Here is a 19609-nt window from a genome sequence, read left to right as displayed (position 1 = left end):
CTCTTACCAGGGGCAGCCCCACTGCCAGCACCTGGCACCTGCACCTGGCACATGAGCTTTGTACAAAGTGTTGGAGTCCTGAGGAGAGGTCTGAGCACTGACCTGCACCAACCCCTCAGCTGCAGAGAGTACACATCACAGACAGGACTGTTGTGTATACATTGCACGTGTGGTCATCATTTATGTGAGGTCTGAAAAAAGACTATTTCTGAAGGGTGCCTTTTCTTAAACTGCTATCACTGTATCAACAAAGTTAACAACATCCATCAAAATATTTTGAAGGGTTCTAGCTGTATTTTCCTTTCTGTTGTCACACAGAGTGTATGTCTCACTGGAGTTCTTAGAGCACTTCATCAGCAATGATATCGATTTATTTTTCTGAGGTACAAAAGTAGGAACCCTTCTAGTCAACCCTCTTATACTGATAAGAATTTAAATGATATTCAGCTTTGTCGTCATTGCAGAAGAATCAAATCTTTAAAAAAACGTTATGTTGGAAATATGGAATTTTTAGTGCTGTTTCTAAACTGCAGGACTTTTTCTGAACAAAGTATTTCCTATGTTCTCTCTCTCTCTCTCTCTGTATATATATATATCTCCCTTGGTATGACTCCAGGGTTACATATTTTTATTATAAAACCTCACTAAATATGAAAAGTGTAACTTTGTTGCTTTAGGATATCCTCAGCAGCTGTGGGAATTGTACATATTCATAAAATTCAAAGATTACTTTCTTCATTAAGAAAAGATAGCTATCAGTAAATGTGATGTAGCTGGGTTAAATTTTACCCTGCCCTTCCTTTACACTTCTTTTGTTTTAAGAGTTTTGTATGTCCATGAAAATGGATTTGGTTTTTCTCTTGTTCCTTACAGTCTGCTGTAACAGATCATCACTAACAACTTAAATTCAGAAAACCCCTGACAATTGCTAATGCAAACTTTATTTGCTTCTTGAGTTGGCATACATCTACTTCTAGTAATACTTAGTGAAGGCTATTAAGAGCTTATAAATTTTAATACTTAAAAATTTATGCAAAACATTAACTGAGTTTGTTTGAATTTCAAGTTGCAGGTGGTGTATTTATCTTAAATAAACTGAGTTTGAAGACATTGAAGGTAATAGCAGGAGTGAGATTTTTGCAGGGCTGCTGAGCTGTGTCTCCTTTTGTCTTAATTCACCTGGAGTTATTGATGTGCTTTTAAAAGTGGTTTATCTTGCAGAATTACACAAGCAAGTATGATCCCGATGTTCACTTGACCAAATGCCTAAACTTTTCTTCTGCAACTCTGCCACATATGTTCCAAAGGAGCATAGAAAGTTACATAGGCAAAAGAATGGGTGCTACACACGGCCCTCCAGCTGGGAAGAAAATGACTGTTTTTATTGATGACATCAACATGCCTCTGGTTAATGAATGGGGTGATCAGGTAAAAGGAGAATATTAACATTTGGGAGTTGTGCTCTTACCATTGCTGCTGATGGAAATAATGATCTGTGGTTTGAAAAAGGGGACAGGTTAGAAAAAAAGGTATCATAATATGGATTGGAACAAACAACAATCTCCCCAAGCCAGTATTTGACATGGCTAATAACCTATCAATCTCAAAAGATCAAGGACAGTGTCAAACCACTTGGTGCCTTTTGGTTTGGCAGCATAGTAGGATAGTAGCATAGTTTGGTAGCTAGTAGGATTTCTAAACTAGCAGTCCTGGGAACCAGCTGGGAAAGGAAGCATGCAAATCCAAGACACACTCAGAGATTTTTCTTTGATCTGCGCTTGACTTTAAATTGCAATTACTATTATGTGAAGTCTAAGCTGGTGGTGAGTCTAAAGAACAAGACTTATGAAGAAACTGGAGTTGTTGAGCCTTGAGTAAAGAAAGCTCAGATGAAATCTTATTCCTCTCTGCAACTACCTGAAAGGAGGTTGTAGTAAGGTCAGTGTTGACGGGACAAGGGGAAATGGCTTCGAGTTGTACCAGGGGAGGTTTAGATGAGATATTAGGGAAAAAAGTCTTCACCAAAATGGTTGTTGAACCCTGGAACAGATTGCCCAGGGAAGTGATGGAGTCACCATCCCTGGAGGTATTTAAGGGAGGTGTAGATGTGGCACCTGGAGACATGACTTAGTGGTGGATTTGGCAGTACCAGTTTAATGGTTGGGCTCAATGATAAAAAGATCCTTTCCAACCCAAACATTTCTATGATCACGGTTGACATTAAAGACTAGCAAGCTGTCTTGAGGTATTGATGAAAGAATACTTATAGACCTATACTGTGAAAATATGACATAAATGAAAAAAAAAATTCTGCTGAGAGAAAGCAATTTCCCTGCTTCCAGTATGTCTCTGTACTCAGTACCTCTGTGCAAGTAGACACATTGTGCTAAATTAACCATTCTTTGTCACTCTCTAAATTAACCATTCTTTGTCACTATCTAAGCACCTGTGTCCATCTGAAGACATAGTCTGGATTGAAAAGTGAAAGTCTTTTCTTAATTGCTGTCTTTTCATAAATTGAAATTATGCAAATCCAGTTGAAAGTCTGGCTTCATGTCCACAACTACTTAGCATGTGAAGCTTACATGCATCCAATGCACTGCATCTGAGTGCTTGGTTGCCACGTTGCATGTTGGCAACCTTGAAGCACTTAACTTCTCTATTCCTTTTTTTTTGTTGTTGTTTTTGACTATATTTAGATCACCAATGAGATTGTAAGACAGTTGATGGAACAGAAAGGTTTCTACAGTTTGGAGAAGCCAGGGGAATTCACAAATGTGGTTGACATCCAGTTTGTAGCTGCTATGATTCACCCTGGGGGAGGTCGGAATGACATCCCACAGCGCCTGAAACGCCACTTCACCATCTTCAACTGCACGCTGCCTTCTACTTCCTCTATTGATAAGATATTTCAAACAATAGCTGAAGGCTATTTCTGTGAACAACGACACTTCCCCACAGAAGTATGTAAACTGGCTTCAGCATTAGTATCTACAAGTCGAAAGGTTTGGCAAATGACAAAAGCAAAGGTAAAATCACATCTATTAAGCCCTTGAAACATCCATACTGTCGTGTGCATTTGTAGTTCATATTGTGAAGCTGTGACCTATGAGTGTAACTGCTGACTGGTGCCTCTGTTCTGAATTGTTTACTCTCAGCACCAAGTTACTGATGAAAATCCTAATCACATGCAGTGTCTTCTGTAGATCATATAAACATCAAGGTATATATGTATAATATAGTAAGCATAGCTGATAGGAAGAATGAGAGATCTAGTTGAGAAAATGTTGAGAGCACAAAGAACCAGAAATTAAAAATTAGATACGAATCTTCTGTAAAGCTGATTGGGATTTTGAGAAACTTTAAAGATTTGAATTTTAGGAAAGAAGTAAAATTTGGCGGACAGGGAATCAGTTAAAAACAAATAAAACCTGGTATTTTATATAGTAATTTATAAATATTTACTTTTTCCATTTCAAACAGACTGTTAAAAAGATTTGACTGCAATTCTGGGCAAATTCTGCTTTGAAAGAGACAAAAAATACTAGGTATAGAATAAAATTTGAAAAGAACAAAACTACAGCACAGAAAAGTGTGTGAAAATTGTGAAATTTGTTCTTCTTCTGAGAAAAGTGGAGGAGAGTGGTTGAAGGATAGGGATTTGTTAAATTCCTCTCCAGAGAAGGTCAGAATTTTACAAACAACTCACTGTTGACCTATACTTGGTTTACACAGAGAAACAGAGGAACTTCTGGTGAAACTATTGACTAGTCACTATTGACAAATATATACAACAGAACTGGTGCTTATTACTACTAATTAACTTTGTTTCCTAGAGAAAATGTAGCTTTTGGTAGGTTGTAAATATCTTCCAAATTACTGTTTTTTCTCAAACCTTGCCTTACTTTGCCTTGCTTTGCCTTCTCTCTTCTCTCTTCTTCTACTTTTTCTTTTCCTCACAAATCTTTCCTCGGCTATTCTTGGAAAGCACAAAAGAGAATAACAGAAATTATCTGGAAGAAACAGGCAGGAGCAACACAACAGCAATGTCAATATTGACATTTTTACCATGGTCTTCAGTGCCATCATTAACTTACCTGTCTTGGCTACCATTCACTGCATGTTCCTGGGACTCAAAAATGTCAAGGAAACGCAAATTAAATTTATGAGAAATTAAAGAGCTGCTTGTTGCTACTGTAATTTGTTCATTTTACGGTTGCCTCTTAAATGCCAAGCATGTATTTCTGCTTTAACACAAGGCTGAAGTTTGTAAAAATATCCACATTCACTTTCACTTAGGTAAAAAATATTTTCATCTAGCAGTTATTTGAATATAGTTCATGACATTATTTTGCAGATGTTACCAACTCCAGCTAAATTTCATTACATCTTCAATTTACGAGACCTCAGTCGTATTTGGCAAGGAATACTTACAGTTACTTCTGATGTCTGCCAGAGCATTGGTGTTTTGATAGCCTTATTCCAACATGAGTGCAGGCGTGTTATTGCAGACAGGTTCATCAGCCAAAGTGATAGAGACTGGTTTGAAGATATGATGAAGAAGGTAAGCAAATAGTATTATAGTAATTTCATGATTATAAGCCACACCATTTTGACTAAAATTTTGGTCTGAACCTGGAGTGAGGCTTATAATCAGGTGTGGCTTATATATGGACAAAGAACAAAAAGTTGCTGTTTTAGTTTGGAGGATAGGTGTCTGCTGAGAAAGGCAGGAACTTCTCTTTGAAATGGAGAATGTAAACCCCCTCCCTCCAAATTATTATAATTTTGAAATCAAGGGGCTTTCAGGCAAAAATATGGGAGTTAGGAATAACAGTTCTTGTCTAGGGAAATTAAAATAGAAATACAATACTACAAAGAAACAAACTCCAAACCCTGACAAAGTCAGAGTACAACCTGACACCCCGTCAGGCAGGGCGTTGGTAGCAGTCCCATTAAATGGTGGCTGCATCCTCCTGCAGTGACAGATGTGATTCAATTGAAGCAGTGCTCCTGTAGAAGGTGCAGGTTCTCTCCGGAGGTCAGTGGTGATGTGCAGAAATCCGTTTTTCCTCTGGAGTGCAGTGGACAAAGGGGCTACCTTCGTGTCCCAAAACCTCTGTTTTTATTTTGGTAAGAAATGCTGGGCTCTTCCCCCTGGCTGGAGCAACTTCCAATGGGATGCAGTAATTTTATCCGTCACAGAGTGGGACTCAATGGGCCATTAGCAGAAAATGACTCTCTAGAGGAAGGATGGGTTGTGAAAAGATAAAGAACAATGCCCTGCCTGGTTTCAATGGATGGCCCATAAGCAGAATATCTGCTGTTGAGATAAGGATCACTGCCCCCATCCTCAACAGATGGTGATAGAATAGATACCTTTTATCACACTCTGTACTGTAACCCAAGACAGTTGCCGACACCAGGACATGCGACTTATAATCAGGTGCGGTTTATAATCGTGAAATTACCGTATTTGCCGCAGAAAGAGGCTAATGACAAATTTCTTTACTAAAGCAATCCTTAATGTATTGTTGTAGATTGTTTATGAGGAACATGGTCAAAATCTGTTTGGAGATAAATGCACAGAATTATACTTTGTGGACTTCTTGCGTGATGTCCCGGAGACTGCTGGTGATGAACCTGATGATGCGGAGTTGACAGCTCCTAAAATTTATGAACCTATCCCATCTTTGGATTACTTGGCTGAAAGATTACAGATGTTCATGCAACAGTACAATGAAACTGTCAGGGGATCAAAGATGGATTTAGTATTTTTCGAGGTACTACTGCTTGTAATTGTATTAATACAGAAAATGCCTGGTCTTTTGCGCTAAGTGATACATAGATCTTGTATTTTCTATCACATTATTTTCAAGATAGCTCAGAACAACTAGGTTGTTTATACATTACACACTGTGAATGTCATGTTGCTTTCCTGGAAGTCACCTCCTTGTCAAAGGTCTTGATGCACAATGCTTTCCTCAACTTTAGATTGGGTGGTTTGATAGAATTTTAGGACATTTCAGATTAATTCTTGCCCCAAGACAGCTACAGCAGTTGAATAAGAAATGCCTATAGTACACTTCTATTTTACTTTTTTCAGTCTATTTAGAGGGCTTGTAAATATGTCAGCTAAAAGGCTGGAGGAGTCCTTTCGGCTTTTCCTTCTGTCCCCTAAGGGGCATGCCCTCTCTACTGATGACGAACTGTGCACATGACATTGCTTCATACAAACTTGACACGAGGACATTTCTCTTGGGCTAGCCCTGCTGTCCACTGAAGTCAGGGGGAAATCTCCTGTTGATTTTGATGAGTACAGGACTGAGTCTTTGGCATAGGCACCAGAGAAGCCATCTAGCTGTTGGGAAGCTGTTGCTTGGTGACATGCTGCTAGTTGATTATAATGCATAATTTTTGCATCTCTTCATCCCTTTTTCTCTCAATACACAGGATGCAATCATCCATTTGATTAAAATATCACGGATTATTCGTACTCCACAAGGAAATGCATTGTTGGTGGGTGTGGGTGGATCTGGAAAACAGAGTCTGACCAGACTAGCATCATACATTGCTGGATATGAGAGCTTTCAGATTACTTTAACAAGGTAACACAATGCAGTGTACATGGACATTTGCTCCTTAATTTGCCATAGAAACGAAGTCCTCACAATGAACTTAAGGAAATGCAAACCTCTCAAACATTTTATCCCTCATTGTAAACTGTATTTCTGGTCTTATATAGTCAAACTGCATTATGACAATTTCTGTCAATGACTTAGTGTCAGAATTCTGTAATTTATAGCAATTTAAAGTGAAAGGCAGTAGCTATTGCCCTCCTTCTGTGTCTGTTTTGGCATAGGTCTTACTGGGGTAAGCAATGAAGACCTGCAGAATGTATCCTCCTTTGCAAACTATTTAAAATCTGAGAAATATTCTTTAGAGGGACATATCAGGTCTATGAATAATGTTATGAGGCTTCTGATGAAAGGAAGGATAAAGAAAGACATATCACAATCTCTTCCTGTGTCCCAGAAGCAGAAGAAAGGAACACTGAGAACAAAAAAAGAGAAGGGAATAAAAAAACGCAAAGTGATAGAACAGAATCTCTAGATTTACAAGATTAATAAGGCAAATATTAATATTGGCAATGAATATGGAGGGAGGAAGAATGAAATTCACAGTGAAGAGTGGATGCTGGGTCATGTTTTGTCTCTAAGTATAATTTCCCATAAATGGTGTTAGATTATTGAACCAGATACACGGCTATTCTGATTCACTAGAGGAATTCTGATGTTCAGAATACCACAAATTGCTGTATTAACTGTAGCTGACATATACAAACTGAAGAGCTGGATTGTTTTTCAAGCTCTGCAGTGCTTGCTTTATGGGTGTTTATAGAGCAGAAATAAGAGAGCTAAAAGAGAATTGGGGCACTTCCTGTGTGGCAAATTTAATATGTGAAAAATGGGTTGTGTGTGTATTGCAGGAATTACTTATGACTTTGAAGAGATTCTTGGAAATAAGAGACTGGTTAAAAAGAAAAGAGGTTTCTAATTTTAGCTTTAGTTGGCTAGGGACAATATCTTCCATTTTATTAACATTACTTTGCATCATTTTATATTGCATAATCTGAAATGTGTAGATGAATTTGTGTGGACTTCATCTGAATCTTACTGTGTGCACCAGCTGTAAGAGACTTAACAAGAGGGCAAATCATGGTCTCCATGTGCAGAAGAGCTGATCAACCCAAGTGTTAATGTTCAAGCATAATTTCTGGGAGTTGATTTTAGTTAAACCATACAACACAATAAACTCCTCAGTTTCATTCTCTCTTGTCTCCTAATGATTTCCATTAACCTGCTCTCAATATCTTCAGAAGATAATCCAGCTGTATTTACATAATTGTTGCAGGTATCAGAACCTACCTGACAACTTTATCCAGATGTATTAACCTATTTCTAACAAAAAAATTACATCTGGAAACCGTGGGGATTCAGAACAGCATCATAATTGCCTTAGATATAGTATTGCTCTCACTGTACTTTTTCCCAGTACATTATTTTGTTGACTTCACCTCATTTCACATGATTTATGTTACTGACCAGTCACTTTTGGAACATGTTTAAGAAAATGAAACCTAAAAAATGTAACCAGGAGCTATGGTATTAATTTCTATCTAGATTTTTTTTCTTGCCTTAAGGAAGCTGATACAGATGATACATATCTCCTAAGATAATCTGCAATTCTTGTTCTTCTCTCTTTCCTTAACCCTTTTCTATTCTAGAACATATGCCACCAGCAATCTTTTGGATGATCTGAAAACGTTGTATCGCACTGCCGGGCAAAAAGGAAAGGGTATTGTCTTTATATTCACAGACAATGAAGTCAGAGATGAAGCTTTTCTTGAGTACATGAACAATGTTTTGGCTTCAGGTGAAGTCTCAAATCTTTTTGCACAAGATGAAATAGGTGAAATCACACAAGACCTGATTCCAGCAATGAAGAAGGAGTACCCAAGGCTTAGTCCCAGTGGTGAAAATCTTTATAATTACTTTCTTACTCGAGTTCGGAATAACCTGCATGTGGTTCTTTGTTTTTCTCCTGTTGGGGAAAAATTCAGAACTCGTGCACTCAAATTTCCAGGTCTGATTTCAGGCTGTACCATGGACTGGTTCCAGCATTGGCCTAAAGATGCTCTTGTAGCAGTTGCACAGCATTTTTTAGCTTCTTACCATATTGAGTGTACAGAAGAAGTGAAACAGAGTGTTGTTAACACCATGGGAACAATTCAGGATATTGTAGCTGAAAAATGTGTTGAATATTTTGAACGATATAGGAGACGAAGTTTTGTGACGCCAAAATCTTACCTGTCCTTCATTGGAGGCTACAAAGCTATTTACAAAGAGAAGTTTGCCAGTCTTGGAAGTTTGTCTGAACGCATGAGAACAGGTACTGTAAAAGCTTATTGATTTTTTGTTAATTCTTTTTTTTTTTTAAGGGTGAGAAGAATCTGAATAAAAGAATGTAAAAGCATGGATTTAGATTGTGAGCTTGCGTTCATTTGGAAGCAAATTCATATATTTCAGCTGCATTGTGTCTGACTACAAAATATGCAGAGGTTTTGTTTCAATGAGCTTTATGAATGTGCAGACTAGAGAGAAGTTTTGGAAATAGTATTAGTTAGCAGTTAAAATACCTGAAACTCCTGCTATGACATGTATGTATGCTGAGGAACTACTGAGATCCTAGTTTTCACGTGAAAGTATGCCAAGAGTAAATCTGATAAAAGGTAGTTAAATGCTAATATTCAGTACCTCTGAAGAATTTTGTAAAGAAACAGGTATATGCCAAAGGTAAAATTTCAAAAATATTGCTCTGCACATGGTCATACATGGTAAACAATTAGAGAGTCTCCTAAACTGAATGCTGTTTGGAAGTGGGTATGACTTTAAATTGTTTCTTCCTCCCATCACTGACAATTTTCTGAGCTGCCCTATGAACACATATAAAGGGTACATAGGTAAAGGGTGGCTGGCTGTCTGGAAGAACAAACATGGGGTTTTTTGAGCTAGAATAATATATATGATGCATTTACATTTAGTTACATGCATTTATATATAAGGATGTTTATACTTAAAGATTTTCTCATAATTAGTTCAAATTATTGGAGCATTGTATTGCTGAAGAATCTGTAGGTTTTTTTATCCCCATCTCATCTGGATCTTCATGTAATGATGAATTTAGATGCTCAGCCTACTCTTCTTGTGTCTTCACTTTCATTGCCAGGTTCCTCCTCTTTGTTTTGTACAGAGTACAGCCTAGTACTTTTTATGTTCTCACAGATTTCAGAAATTTCACACACAATTGTTAAGTGTCTCATTTGCCATGCTAATTGTTTGGAGCATGTGTGTTTAATATTCAGTCTCCTTCTAATGTATAAGAATATAAATAAGTGATCAAGTGATCAAGTGACAGATTCTGAAGGCTTTTAGGCATTAAAAGAAATCCCCCTGCTTAATTTTGGTGTTCGACCAATGGGATCACTAACTGGTGTTCCTAAATATGAATCTGAGCAACTTATTTTAAATATCCACATTGCTTCAGTGAGGTTACTCTCCCCATAGGTCTTCCTGTTTCTAAAATGGAATTCGTCCACCACAGGTCTTGAAAAACTGATGGAAGCTGAGGTTTCTGTAAATCAGCTCTCCCAAGAGTTGGTTATGAAGGAGAAAGATTTGGCTATAGCTTCAAAAAAAGCTGATGAAGTTTTATTGGAAGTAACTATGAAAGCCCATGCTGCAGAAAAAGTTAAAATGCAGGTGCAAACAGTAAAAGACAAGGCTCAGGCTATTGTGGATGACATTGCCATTGATAAAGCAGCAGCAGAAGAAAAGCTTGAAGCTGCAAGACCTGCACTGGAAGAAGCCAAGGCTGCCCTGCAGGTCAGAAGCAAATACTCTGAACATACATGTAGTTAATGGTTATTATGTGCAATAACAGGGCTTGTGCTTCTAACCTGGGGGGAAAAAGTGGGTTGAAAGACCAACACTGACTTGTAAATTCTTGTAGAAAAAACCCTGAACACTGAAGAGGGGAAGAGGTAAGATGGGCAGTACTCTCTGTCAGGTAATAAAGCAGTTGTAGAGTGGTGGAGTCTCTGCCTGTAGGGCCTTTCTGCAGTAGTGCTTCTGAGTGGCCTGCAAACCTGCAGCAATTGCATTACATATACAGCCCTCCCAAAAGAACATCATTCTTTGCAATGGAGTGACTGCTTAAATAAATGGACAATTTTCTTCTATAATTTTTCAGACAATAAAACCCTCTGACATTGCAACTGTTCGCAAACTGGGTAAACCTCCTCACCTGATAATGCGAATCATGGACTGCGTGCTGCTTTTATTCCAGAGGAAAGTAGATTCAGTGACACTAGATCAAGAACACTCAGGTGTGAAGCCATCATGGACTGAGGCTCAGAAGCTAATGAATAATTCAGGATTTCTTAGCATGTTGCTTACTTTTCAGAAGGTAAGTAATTACTCGGGGCACTACTGCTTCAATAACCATCCTCAGAGTTCACATGAAAGTATCTTCTGCCATCAAAGGCAGTTTGAAAGAGTTTTGTCTATCTACAGTTGTAGATACTTTGTGACTATTCTTCATTTTCATGGTTCATTATCTCAGTAATTTATCTCCTGGGCCATACAGTGTCTTCTAGCAGACAGAAATATCCTAGGCACTAGACCAAACCTTGAGAAGCTTAGTGTTATCTTATTCAGGCAGTTCCTGCTTCTCAGTAGGAATTTGCCTTAAAAGGGCAGACTCTTGGTTTTTCAAATGGCTCACCTGCTCCAGTGCTGTTTGCCTGTAAGGCACTCAACAATTCTGTCTCAAATTTGCTAGGGAGCTAGCAGGAAATAAGAAAAAATTTACCAGGAAAGGTAATGAGATGATTTGGGAACTTTTGGGGTTCTTTCTCTATAAAAATAGTGAAATGAAGGATAATCTTATTATCAACTGTAAGAAAAGTGAACAGGTGTTTATTTCTGTCAGAAAATAAAACAGGACAGAAACTTTTGCATCAAGGTTCACTGAACTGTGAGACAAAGGAAAATTCTCTATAGGGAAGAGAAAAAGATGTCACAGGTAGCTGGACCAGAAAAAGATCTAGTGTAGAATATGAAATGGCAGAATCATAGCCCAAATTTCTAATCCAGGAGATCAAGCAGATTTCAGCAAAACCTGGCTTTTCTGCAGTGTTGCAGAACATACTTTCATTTGTACACTGATGTTTTAATCTACTTAGCTGTGCATTTTGCTGGTACCTTTCCTAAGCTGCTGGAGTGTTTTTGTTGTGAAGATCATTCTCACCTATCCTCAGGAGCCATTTCTCCCAGAGAGCCATATTGTGGAAACTTGCACTGCCTCTGTTGACAGTTTTTCCTGGGGCTGTCTGGTCACTTTTCCAAGTCATATCTTCACTAAACAGGAAGAAGAAATTAGTTTTAAGATAGCAAGGACTAATTATGCACTCCTTACTCAAGCTTCTGTCTAATGAGACTTCTAGTTTTGGCACTTATTAATAGTGTATGCATTCCTGCTGGTAGTTGGCAGCACATTTAACTCAGAGGAGTCAGAACAATTTCTGTAGGACCAAGTTCCTGCAGGAAGTGATACTGATGAACGTGGGGGAGAACACTGGATTACTTCAATCCCTGATGAGGTTCTTCACATGCTCCCCTCCGTCCCCATTTCTCATTTTGAGTATATATGACAAGAAAGCTCATTGTGTCTGGAGTTCTGAGTAGACTTACTTGTTTGTGATATTTTTGTTCTTTCCTAATATTTTTTCGGCAATGAAAATTAGGATATGAAGGTTATTGAGTTCAAAATTAATTGCTTGAAAGGAAAGCATGACATTTTCCAAGCTTTTGAACAGAAATTTATGCCACTGCTGGTTGATCTTTGTTTCACCTTTGCCAGCTTGTTAGCTCATTATTTTGAGTAGGAGAATAAAAAAGTCAAAATTTTTGTCCAGCACTATTTTACATTTTAGCAAATGATCATAGTGAAAACATCACCATGGCTGATCTTGGGAGTGATATAGTGAATGTTCTTTTTATTAAAGTAGCTAAGGATCAGATGAATACAAGGCAGTCCTTTCTGCTGTGCAGAAAAACAAGTAAAGGGTAAATTGCTTGACAGTATGAATGGTGGATGATTTTTAGATGCATTAAAAGAAAGGCATTAATACATTGCCAAAAAAGGGGAAGATTCTTAACATGTCTATTGTTAAGCAGTCATTTTTAACCTGTATAAGCTCTTCTAGTCTCTACCTTGCTTGAGGAGATGAATTCCATTTTCTTCTGACACTTACATAATTATAGATTAACCACCATCATCAAAGATCTGGCTTTTCATGTTCTCAGCAGATTGTGAAAGGGGGAGAAAAAGCTGGGATTAGAATAACAGCTGAAAGAAATTTCTTTTAGGGATAAGGAAAAGGGTTAGCTTCAGTGAAGTGAAGGCAGTGCCTTGCAGTTTCACCCTTTTCCTTCCAAAAGCTGCATGTTTGGTTCCTTTTGCTGTGTGCACACCAGTGCCTGTCTGACGCCATGGTGAGCTTGTTTATGGAACTAGAACAGAAGAAAAGTAACCAGTAGTTTTCTGACTTCTATTTCTGTCATATCAGTTTCCAAACTAGATCACTGAGCATTGGGGAGGATGTTTAAGATGGGGCAAGGACATCTGGTTGAGGGGAAAAGGGAAGAAGGTGCAGTGTTGGAACAGCTATAGTTTAGAACAGCTTAAATTGTCATGGAGCTATGAGCACTAGTAATCTTATGTGTCAAACAGGAATATTAAATGCCAACTCAAGTCAATCTGTTGCAATGGAAGTAGGAGTTATTTTCACGAGTTCACAAAAACTACTAATCTATCCTTTATAAGAGTGAAAGGCAACAGTGTTGCTTTGTTAATTTATTCCATGGTTTTAAAAATAAAAATGTTTATGTGAAGCATACATTATTCAAAAACCAATTTTAAAAATTAGTTTTTCCTTTCCATTGACTAGGACTCAATTACAGAAGAAACTGTGGAGCTTTTAGAGCCTTATTTGGGTATGGAAGATTATAATCTTGAGACTGCTAAAAAAGTGTGTGGAAATGTAGCAGGTCTTTGCTCATGGACACAAGCAATGGCTTACTTCTACGGTATTAATAAAGAAGTTCTTCCTCTTAAGGTATTTTGTATTGATAATTTTATTTTTCTGAGGGATTAATATAGTCAAATGGAAAAAAATGTGTTATTTTGCCTAAAAAAAGAGATTCATGTTTCTTCACACCCAGTTGTTAAATCAAGCTGAGGTTTAATATGTCTTAGCAACTTTTTCCCCTTAACACACAATTACCCTGTGGTACAGTTGTTACTTGTGGGAATACAGTAAGTATTCAGTTTGTTCTTTACAGAGCCTGTCTAGCTGTTTGTGGGAGATAATGACACCTTCTCTGCCCCCAGAGTGGGTTCCAGGCACTATGACTTCAAGAAAACTCCTTACTCCTACTGGCCTGTGAAGGAACCTACTCATTGTCCTGATAGAATCTGGGAGAGGAGAGATCAGTCTTGGCATAGAGGCATCCTTTAAGGAATTTAGCTGGAATTCATCTCCCTAAAAAAATTTTGGGGTTTCAAACTACTACGTTCGAATGTACATATGTAATAAAGAAATAGTTGCAAGGTATAGAATTCTGTTGAAGCATTGAACTGAAGTAGAAAGGATCAGCCACTGTTGTGTGCATTCCTACAGATAGCTTTATTGTCTTGGAAATGTTCCATCTATGAACATATTGAAAAAAAGGGACTTTGCATATTTATGTAATGATTTATAGCCACTGCTCCTAGAGTTTTATGGCTCTTTTCTGAAGAAATACATCCAATCCGTTATGCTTCCACTGCACTCGTGTTTGGTTTCTTATTGAATAAGCCACTGTATCAGTGGTACAGTCAAAACTCTTGGCATATCTTGACAGATCTGATTCAAATATGTTAAAAGCATATTTTTTTATTCAAGTAACTCAAGAGAATGCTATATTTTTGTGATATGTAAGTAGCTATTTCCTTTTCAAATAATGGGATGCTCACTAATGAAAACGGAATTTGAAATGTTACTATTGAGAACTATAAAAGGGAGCAAGACCTGGGGGAAATAGTGGTTTTATATGCAAATGCAACCCTGAAAGTTGAAAACGTGCTCTTATAGTTTTTATTGAATATATATGGTTTAGGATAACATATAAATTTAACTTTGTATTCAAGTGCTTTCTTTCTTGTCACACTGTAGCTGATAAAAAATGAAACATACATATCTTGGCAAAGTGGTGCCTATTCTCAGGTATAGCAACAGTCACAAACATTATAAAAACTGAAGATGACAGAGGGAGGGAAGAAGTGTTTAAAGTATGCAGGAGATATTGCAGAAAGCAGTGGAGTGATGCTAAGAAAATAATTGAAAATAAATGTGCAATTAAACTGCATAAAGTACTAGCCCAGGCTAATCCATCCAGTGCTAAAAGCAGGTTTTACTGAATGAATTAATCAAGCTGCTTTATCCTAACTGCTGTTCTAGGATATAAATCCTCTTCTACACCTGCAAAATGGATTCAATATATTTTTAAATTGCATCTTAAGTGAGACTCATTGCCTCATTTATCTTAAATATGACAACCTGTGAAAACTATTTAATAGTGACTTATATTTTAGTAAATACAGTGTGCAAAAATTACCTAAGTCCTAGGAATGGATACTGGTATTCTTTAGATAAGTGACCTGCAGCCCAAGGGTCATTAGTTAGACTTTCCTGTCAGCCTTCAGCATGAGGATGAACTGTTCCTCCCCAGATTGCTACCTAGTAAACCAGCCTGCTGCATTAACCTGAGAATTTGAAACACCATCTGCTCTGCATCCCTTATTTGAAGAATGTAAGAGCAGAATGGAGAAGCCTTGACTTTTGCTATGATACTGTTAGCCTCCAATTAAAATACTGTGTATAGGAGTATAATTTCTCTTAGGGATGTCTGCAGTGACTTTAATTAAGTTCTCCTTAGGCTGTTATGGTGATCAAGAGAAGTTTGTTTACAGTTTATAAATTCTGTTTGATATTGAGAATTCTCCCTGTCAAACTCAGTTTTAAGCATGAGACTTTATTGCCTTTTCTACTTTCATTTGTCTCCATGGTGAACTAAAAACCACAGTAGGCAATGAAAGGAAATCTTGCACCTGAAGAAGAGGTAATAGCCAAGGATTGTTGAAATTTGATAGTGTCCATTTAAATAAGTGTGTCCTTGACAAGATGATGCCCACTGGGCAGGAAAGCGAGCATGCAAGTCTGAATTCGAGGCCCACAATAACTATGGGAGGAAAGCATATACTTTGGGGGGGGATGAAGGGGAGGATTAGATCACCTGACAAAACAGAATGAGGTCAGGACATGTAACTGAACAGAAAATATGGAAAATCTTTCACTAGCTAGAACAGAGTGTGAAAAGCAGATAAGAGATATGATCTGTGTTCCTTTCAAATGCTATTTTAATCCCAAAGGATGGTCACTGATAGGAAAGCAAGTGAGGCCAAGATTTTGTTAATGTCACTCTTGCATGGATCTGTTTGCACGTGTACATACATATATGTGCATGTGCAGGTGTATATCTATTTTTTAAAGTTTGCTTTGGTGAGGTAAAAACACTGTTTTTGGAATGTCTGCAAAACCTGTGTATGACTTTGCCTTTTTTACAATCTTTCCCCAAGTAATGGTGGATACAAGTACACCGTGATAATGAGTCTCTGAGAAAGCTAATCGAAAACTAATGGAGTGTCTATAGGAAAAAATCTGCAGTAATCTGTGACAGGGGCAGTTTTGAGATTGCGTTTCCATGAAGAGTTTTCAGTCGTATGCCCAGAACAGGACTGAAGCAAAAGGCAAAGATGAGCACTTAGCGCATCCCCAGAAGGTCAGGAGCAGAGTGACAGAGTCCAAGTGCAAGAAGCCTTCTGACCTAGTCCAGCAGCAGTGAGCGCTCAATGGACTGTAAGAACAATGGACTTTGAAAGCTGAAATTCCTTAGCAAGAGAAGTGCCAGGAAAGTTCAAAATCATCTTTATCTGTAGTGAACTCTAGTTTTTGATGCTTTTTTCTTTCTAATGCGATTCTCCTGGTAACATTTCCTGAATTTAATGAGCAACAGTTGCTCTTCAGAGTGATTTGGGGTTGATCTGGGTGTTCCACTCAAGATCAGAAATGGCATTAAATGGTGTGAGGCTTCTTTCTGTTGGAGAAGTCATTTTTATTGAACTACTTCCTTGGATCAGGGTCAGATACACTTGGTACTTTGCAAAATTGAGTTTGAAATGAATCAGCAAGAAACCTTATGTCTATGTCAATACTACTAAATTAAATAGTATTAGTGATTTTTTCTAGTCACTGGAAAGTGATCATTTACACTGGTAAATTGTTAGAATGATTCCCAGTGTGGATTTGATCTTGGCTAAACAGTGTTTTTTGGTAATCTCTGGGCACCTTTCAGGTTCTAGCTTGGTCCAAGAGCCATTCCCCAAGGTTGTCAACATGCAGTCATACTGTTTTAGAGGCTCAGAGAGCTTAATGTGAGTTTTTTTATGCTGGTTAACCTCAGTGCCTGAGAAAGGTCCTGGGCATGTTTCATTTAAGAATACAGTTGTGACTGTAATTATGTGTTTATTTGTTCTGGTTTTGTGTGGAATGCAAAGATTTTAAGATTTTTATCTTAAGAGGGGCAGGATCATCTCAACACCTGCTATGAAGTCCTCTCTGAAGGCAGCTTGGAAGAAGGCAAAACAGCTGCTTAACTCTTTAGCTGTGGTCCTTGTTGGCACAGGTGCTGTCTGTGTACCTGCCCCACACAGACAGATGCAGAGGGCAGGTAGCAGCACTGCCTGGAGCAGGTTTGGAGAGGATTGTCTGTCTGGTTCCCCACAATGCCAAAGGCAAAGAAAGGCTGGAGCTGCTGTTCTCACATGAACCCGGGCATGTTCCAGCATAGCACTGCTTCTCCAGGAGCACAGATCACGGTGTGGACCTCATGTCTTAAATCCTCGTGACTCATCTGCATAAAATCCATTTATTCAGGCTTTCACACTGCATCCAACTGGAACAAATTGTGTATCCTTGCTTTGCTGTGTGATTCAAAGGGATGAAATGAGGGGTGTGAAGCTTGTTCACGGAGCAATGCCACTAAAATTAGAAAGGCCACAGTGGTTCTTAATGGTTGGGAAACATGTTTCCTTCCTGCCTATTATTGGCTGGAAGTGTTTGTATGGAGCTGATTGCAAATGTAATAGTCTTCTTGTGCAGAAGATTCTCTTTGACAGCAGAACTTGCCTCCTGCTCTCATGGCAGAGCTCTAGGCAGGAGGCTGCCAGCCAACCTGCCAGTGATGTCAATACAAAAGCTGTGTTTGTACCCATGAAATTTTGAAAACTCGAGTTTGGGGAGAAAAAAAACAGGGAGAAAGCAAATAGTGATGATTTCAAAGGGTCATCTGAATACAAGTAGTCTTTCTGCCTTTGGGAATCACATAGGTTGGTCATCCTGGTATGTTGGCTGTCAGTCTCATGCAACCAACCAGTGTTCATCACATATGATCAAGTAACCTATAAATCAAACTAATATTATAATATCTTATAATGTTGTGATTACCCTAAAATTGGCTGAGAATTCTGGTTAAATTGTCTTTAAAATAGCTTCTTATTTTAGGCCATCTTCCAGAAAATCTGTAAAGTCTTGTGTGAATAATTTTAGGTTTTTTTGTTTGTTTGTTTTCTTTTCAGGTTAGAGTACAATATACTTTTTTTGTACTCACCTGTGAAATACTTTTTTGCTTTCCCTACATCCTCAAACCTGATAGCCTTTTAAGAGATTCTAAGAATGGGGAAGTTTGTTTCAGCTATCTTTTTGCACTTTCCTGGGTAGTTTATTGCTGCGTAGAGACCTGTGCAGCATATTTTCACGTTTACAAGGCGTCATTGCTCATATATATTGGGAATTCACATGCCCATCCTTTTCCATTGAAGTTCACATCCTGCTGTGATAAATGTCAAGGTGTTATATGAATCCACACAACCAGGTGCACGTTCTCTGTTGTTCCAGCTGTTATGCCAAGGCTGTTCTTCACAACCCTCCAAGGATCTTGTTTCCTGTGTAACCTCAGTATTTGTCAGCTGGGACTGAAACAATATGTCATAATATTGTTTGACTCCCATTTTTAGCCCTCAGAGTATTTAAGGATACAAGGATGCTCTGCAGTGGGGAAGGAGGCAGGGGGAGGTAGAAGAGGGGTGGTGCAGGGCTCCTTTTGGATTTCAGTAAGAAAGGCCTGACAACAGATGGCTAAATGAGGCATCTGCTTTAATAAGACAGATTAATAAGAGGAGTTAAAGATAGTTGGAATGGCCAAAATAGAAAGTTTTCCCTTCCCTGTTCTGCTCTGCACAAGATACCATGGGCACAACTATCCTGGTTCTCTCTGATGCTGCGTGAATGTGGAGCATCCAGCACTTGAGGGATGTACAATTCACTTAAAATTTACTGTCTGTTTTTCTTCTTACGAATCTTTTTAAGGCAGTTGTCTTATTACGCCATTTTTTATCAGGCCTTTCTTATTGAGATGCAGAAGGAACCCTGCACTATCTCTCTCTCTCATATCTCACCCTGGTGCAGGGCACAGTAATACTACGTCGCCTCCTAAAAACTCCTTTGCTGCTGGAACTTTGCCCAATGGTCCAAGATTCACTAAAACATAACAGCAGTTGTTCTGAAATCTGCTTAGCTGGGTTTAATCAAAGCCCACTGATTAAGCAGTGTGTATTTCTAGATGCTGCTCTTTAATGGTTTTTTTTGATAAACAGTGAGGTAGAAATATTTCAGCATTCTTCCAGCATGGAAATTTTATGAGCGGCCATTTTACTGGTTCATCTGGATTCCAAAATATTTTTTTATCTATAGGATCTGTCAACATAGCAGGTGGCTACAGTAGATGAAATTTTACAGACAGTACTGACAGTTCTCTAGCATACACTG

General features: G+C 38.2%; 1 protein-coding gene across 1 annotated transcript in view; it reads left to right on the top strand.

Moving 5' to 3' along the window:
- The window catches only part of LOC116997754 (dynein axonemal heavy chain 5-like), a 148842-nt gene that overhangs the window by 76074 nt on the left and 53159 nt on the right, over window positions 1–19609 (top strand). Inside the window, exons 51-59 of the mRNA XM_033062842.1 lie at window positions 1222–1428; window positions 2700–3029; window positions 4358–4564; window positions 5541–5783; window positions 6454–6608; window positions 8288–8952; window positions 10165–10445; window positions 10813–11028; window positions 13574–13741. Coding sequence (XP_032918733.1) covers window positions 1222–1428; window positions 2700–3029; window positions 4358–4564; window positions 5541–5783; window positions 6454–6608; window positions 8288–8952; window positions 10165–10445; window positions 10813–11028; window positions 13574–13741 — 2472 coding nt within the window. The remainder of the gene's footprint in view (window positions 1–1221; window positions 1429–2699; window positions 3030–4357; window positions 4565–5540; window positions 5784–6453; window positions 6609–8287; window positions 8953–10164; window positions 10446–10812; window positions 11029–13573; window positions 13742–19609) is intronic.

This window comes from Catharus ustulatus, chromosome 1 (genome assembly GCF_009819885.2).
Source record: "Catharus ustulatus isolate bCatUst1 chromosome 1, bCatUst1.pri.v2, whole genome shotgun sequence".
Taxonomy (NCBI): domain Eukaryota; kingdom Metazoa; phylum Chordata; class Aves; order Passeriformes; family Turdidae; genus Catharus; species Catharus ustulatus.
This window is presented reverse-complemented; position numbering and strand designations above follow the sequence as displayed.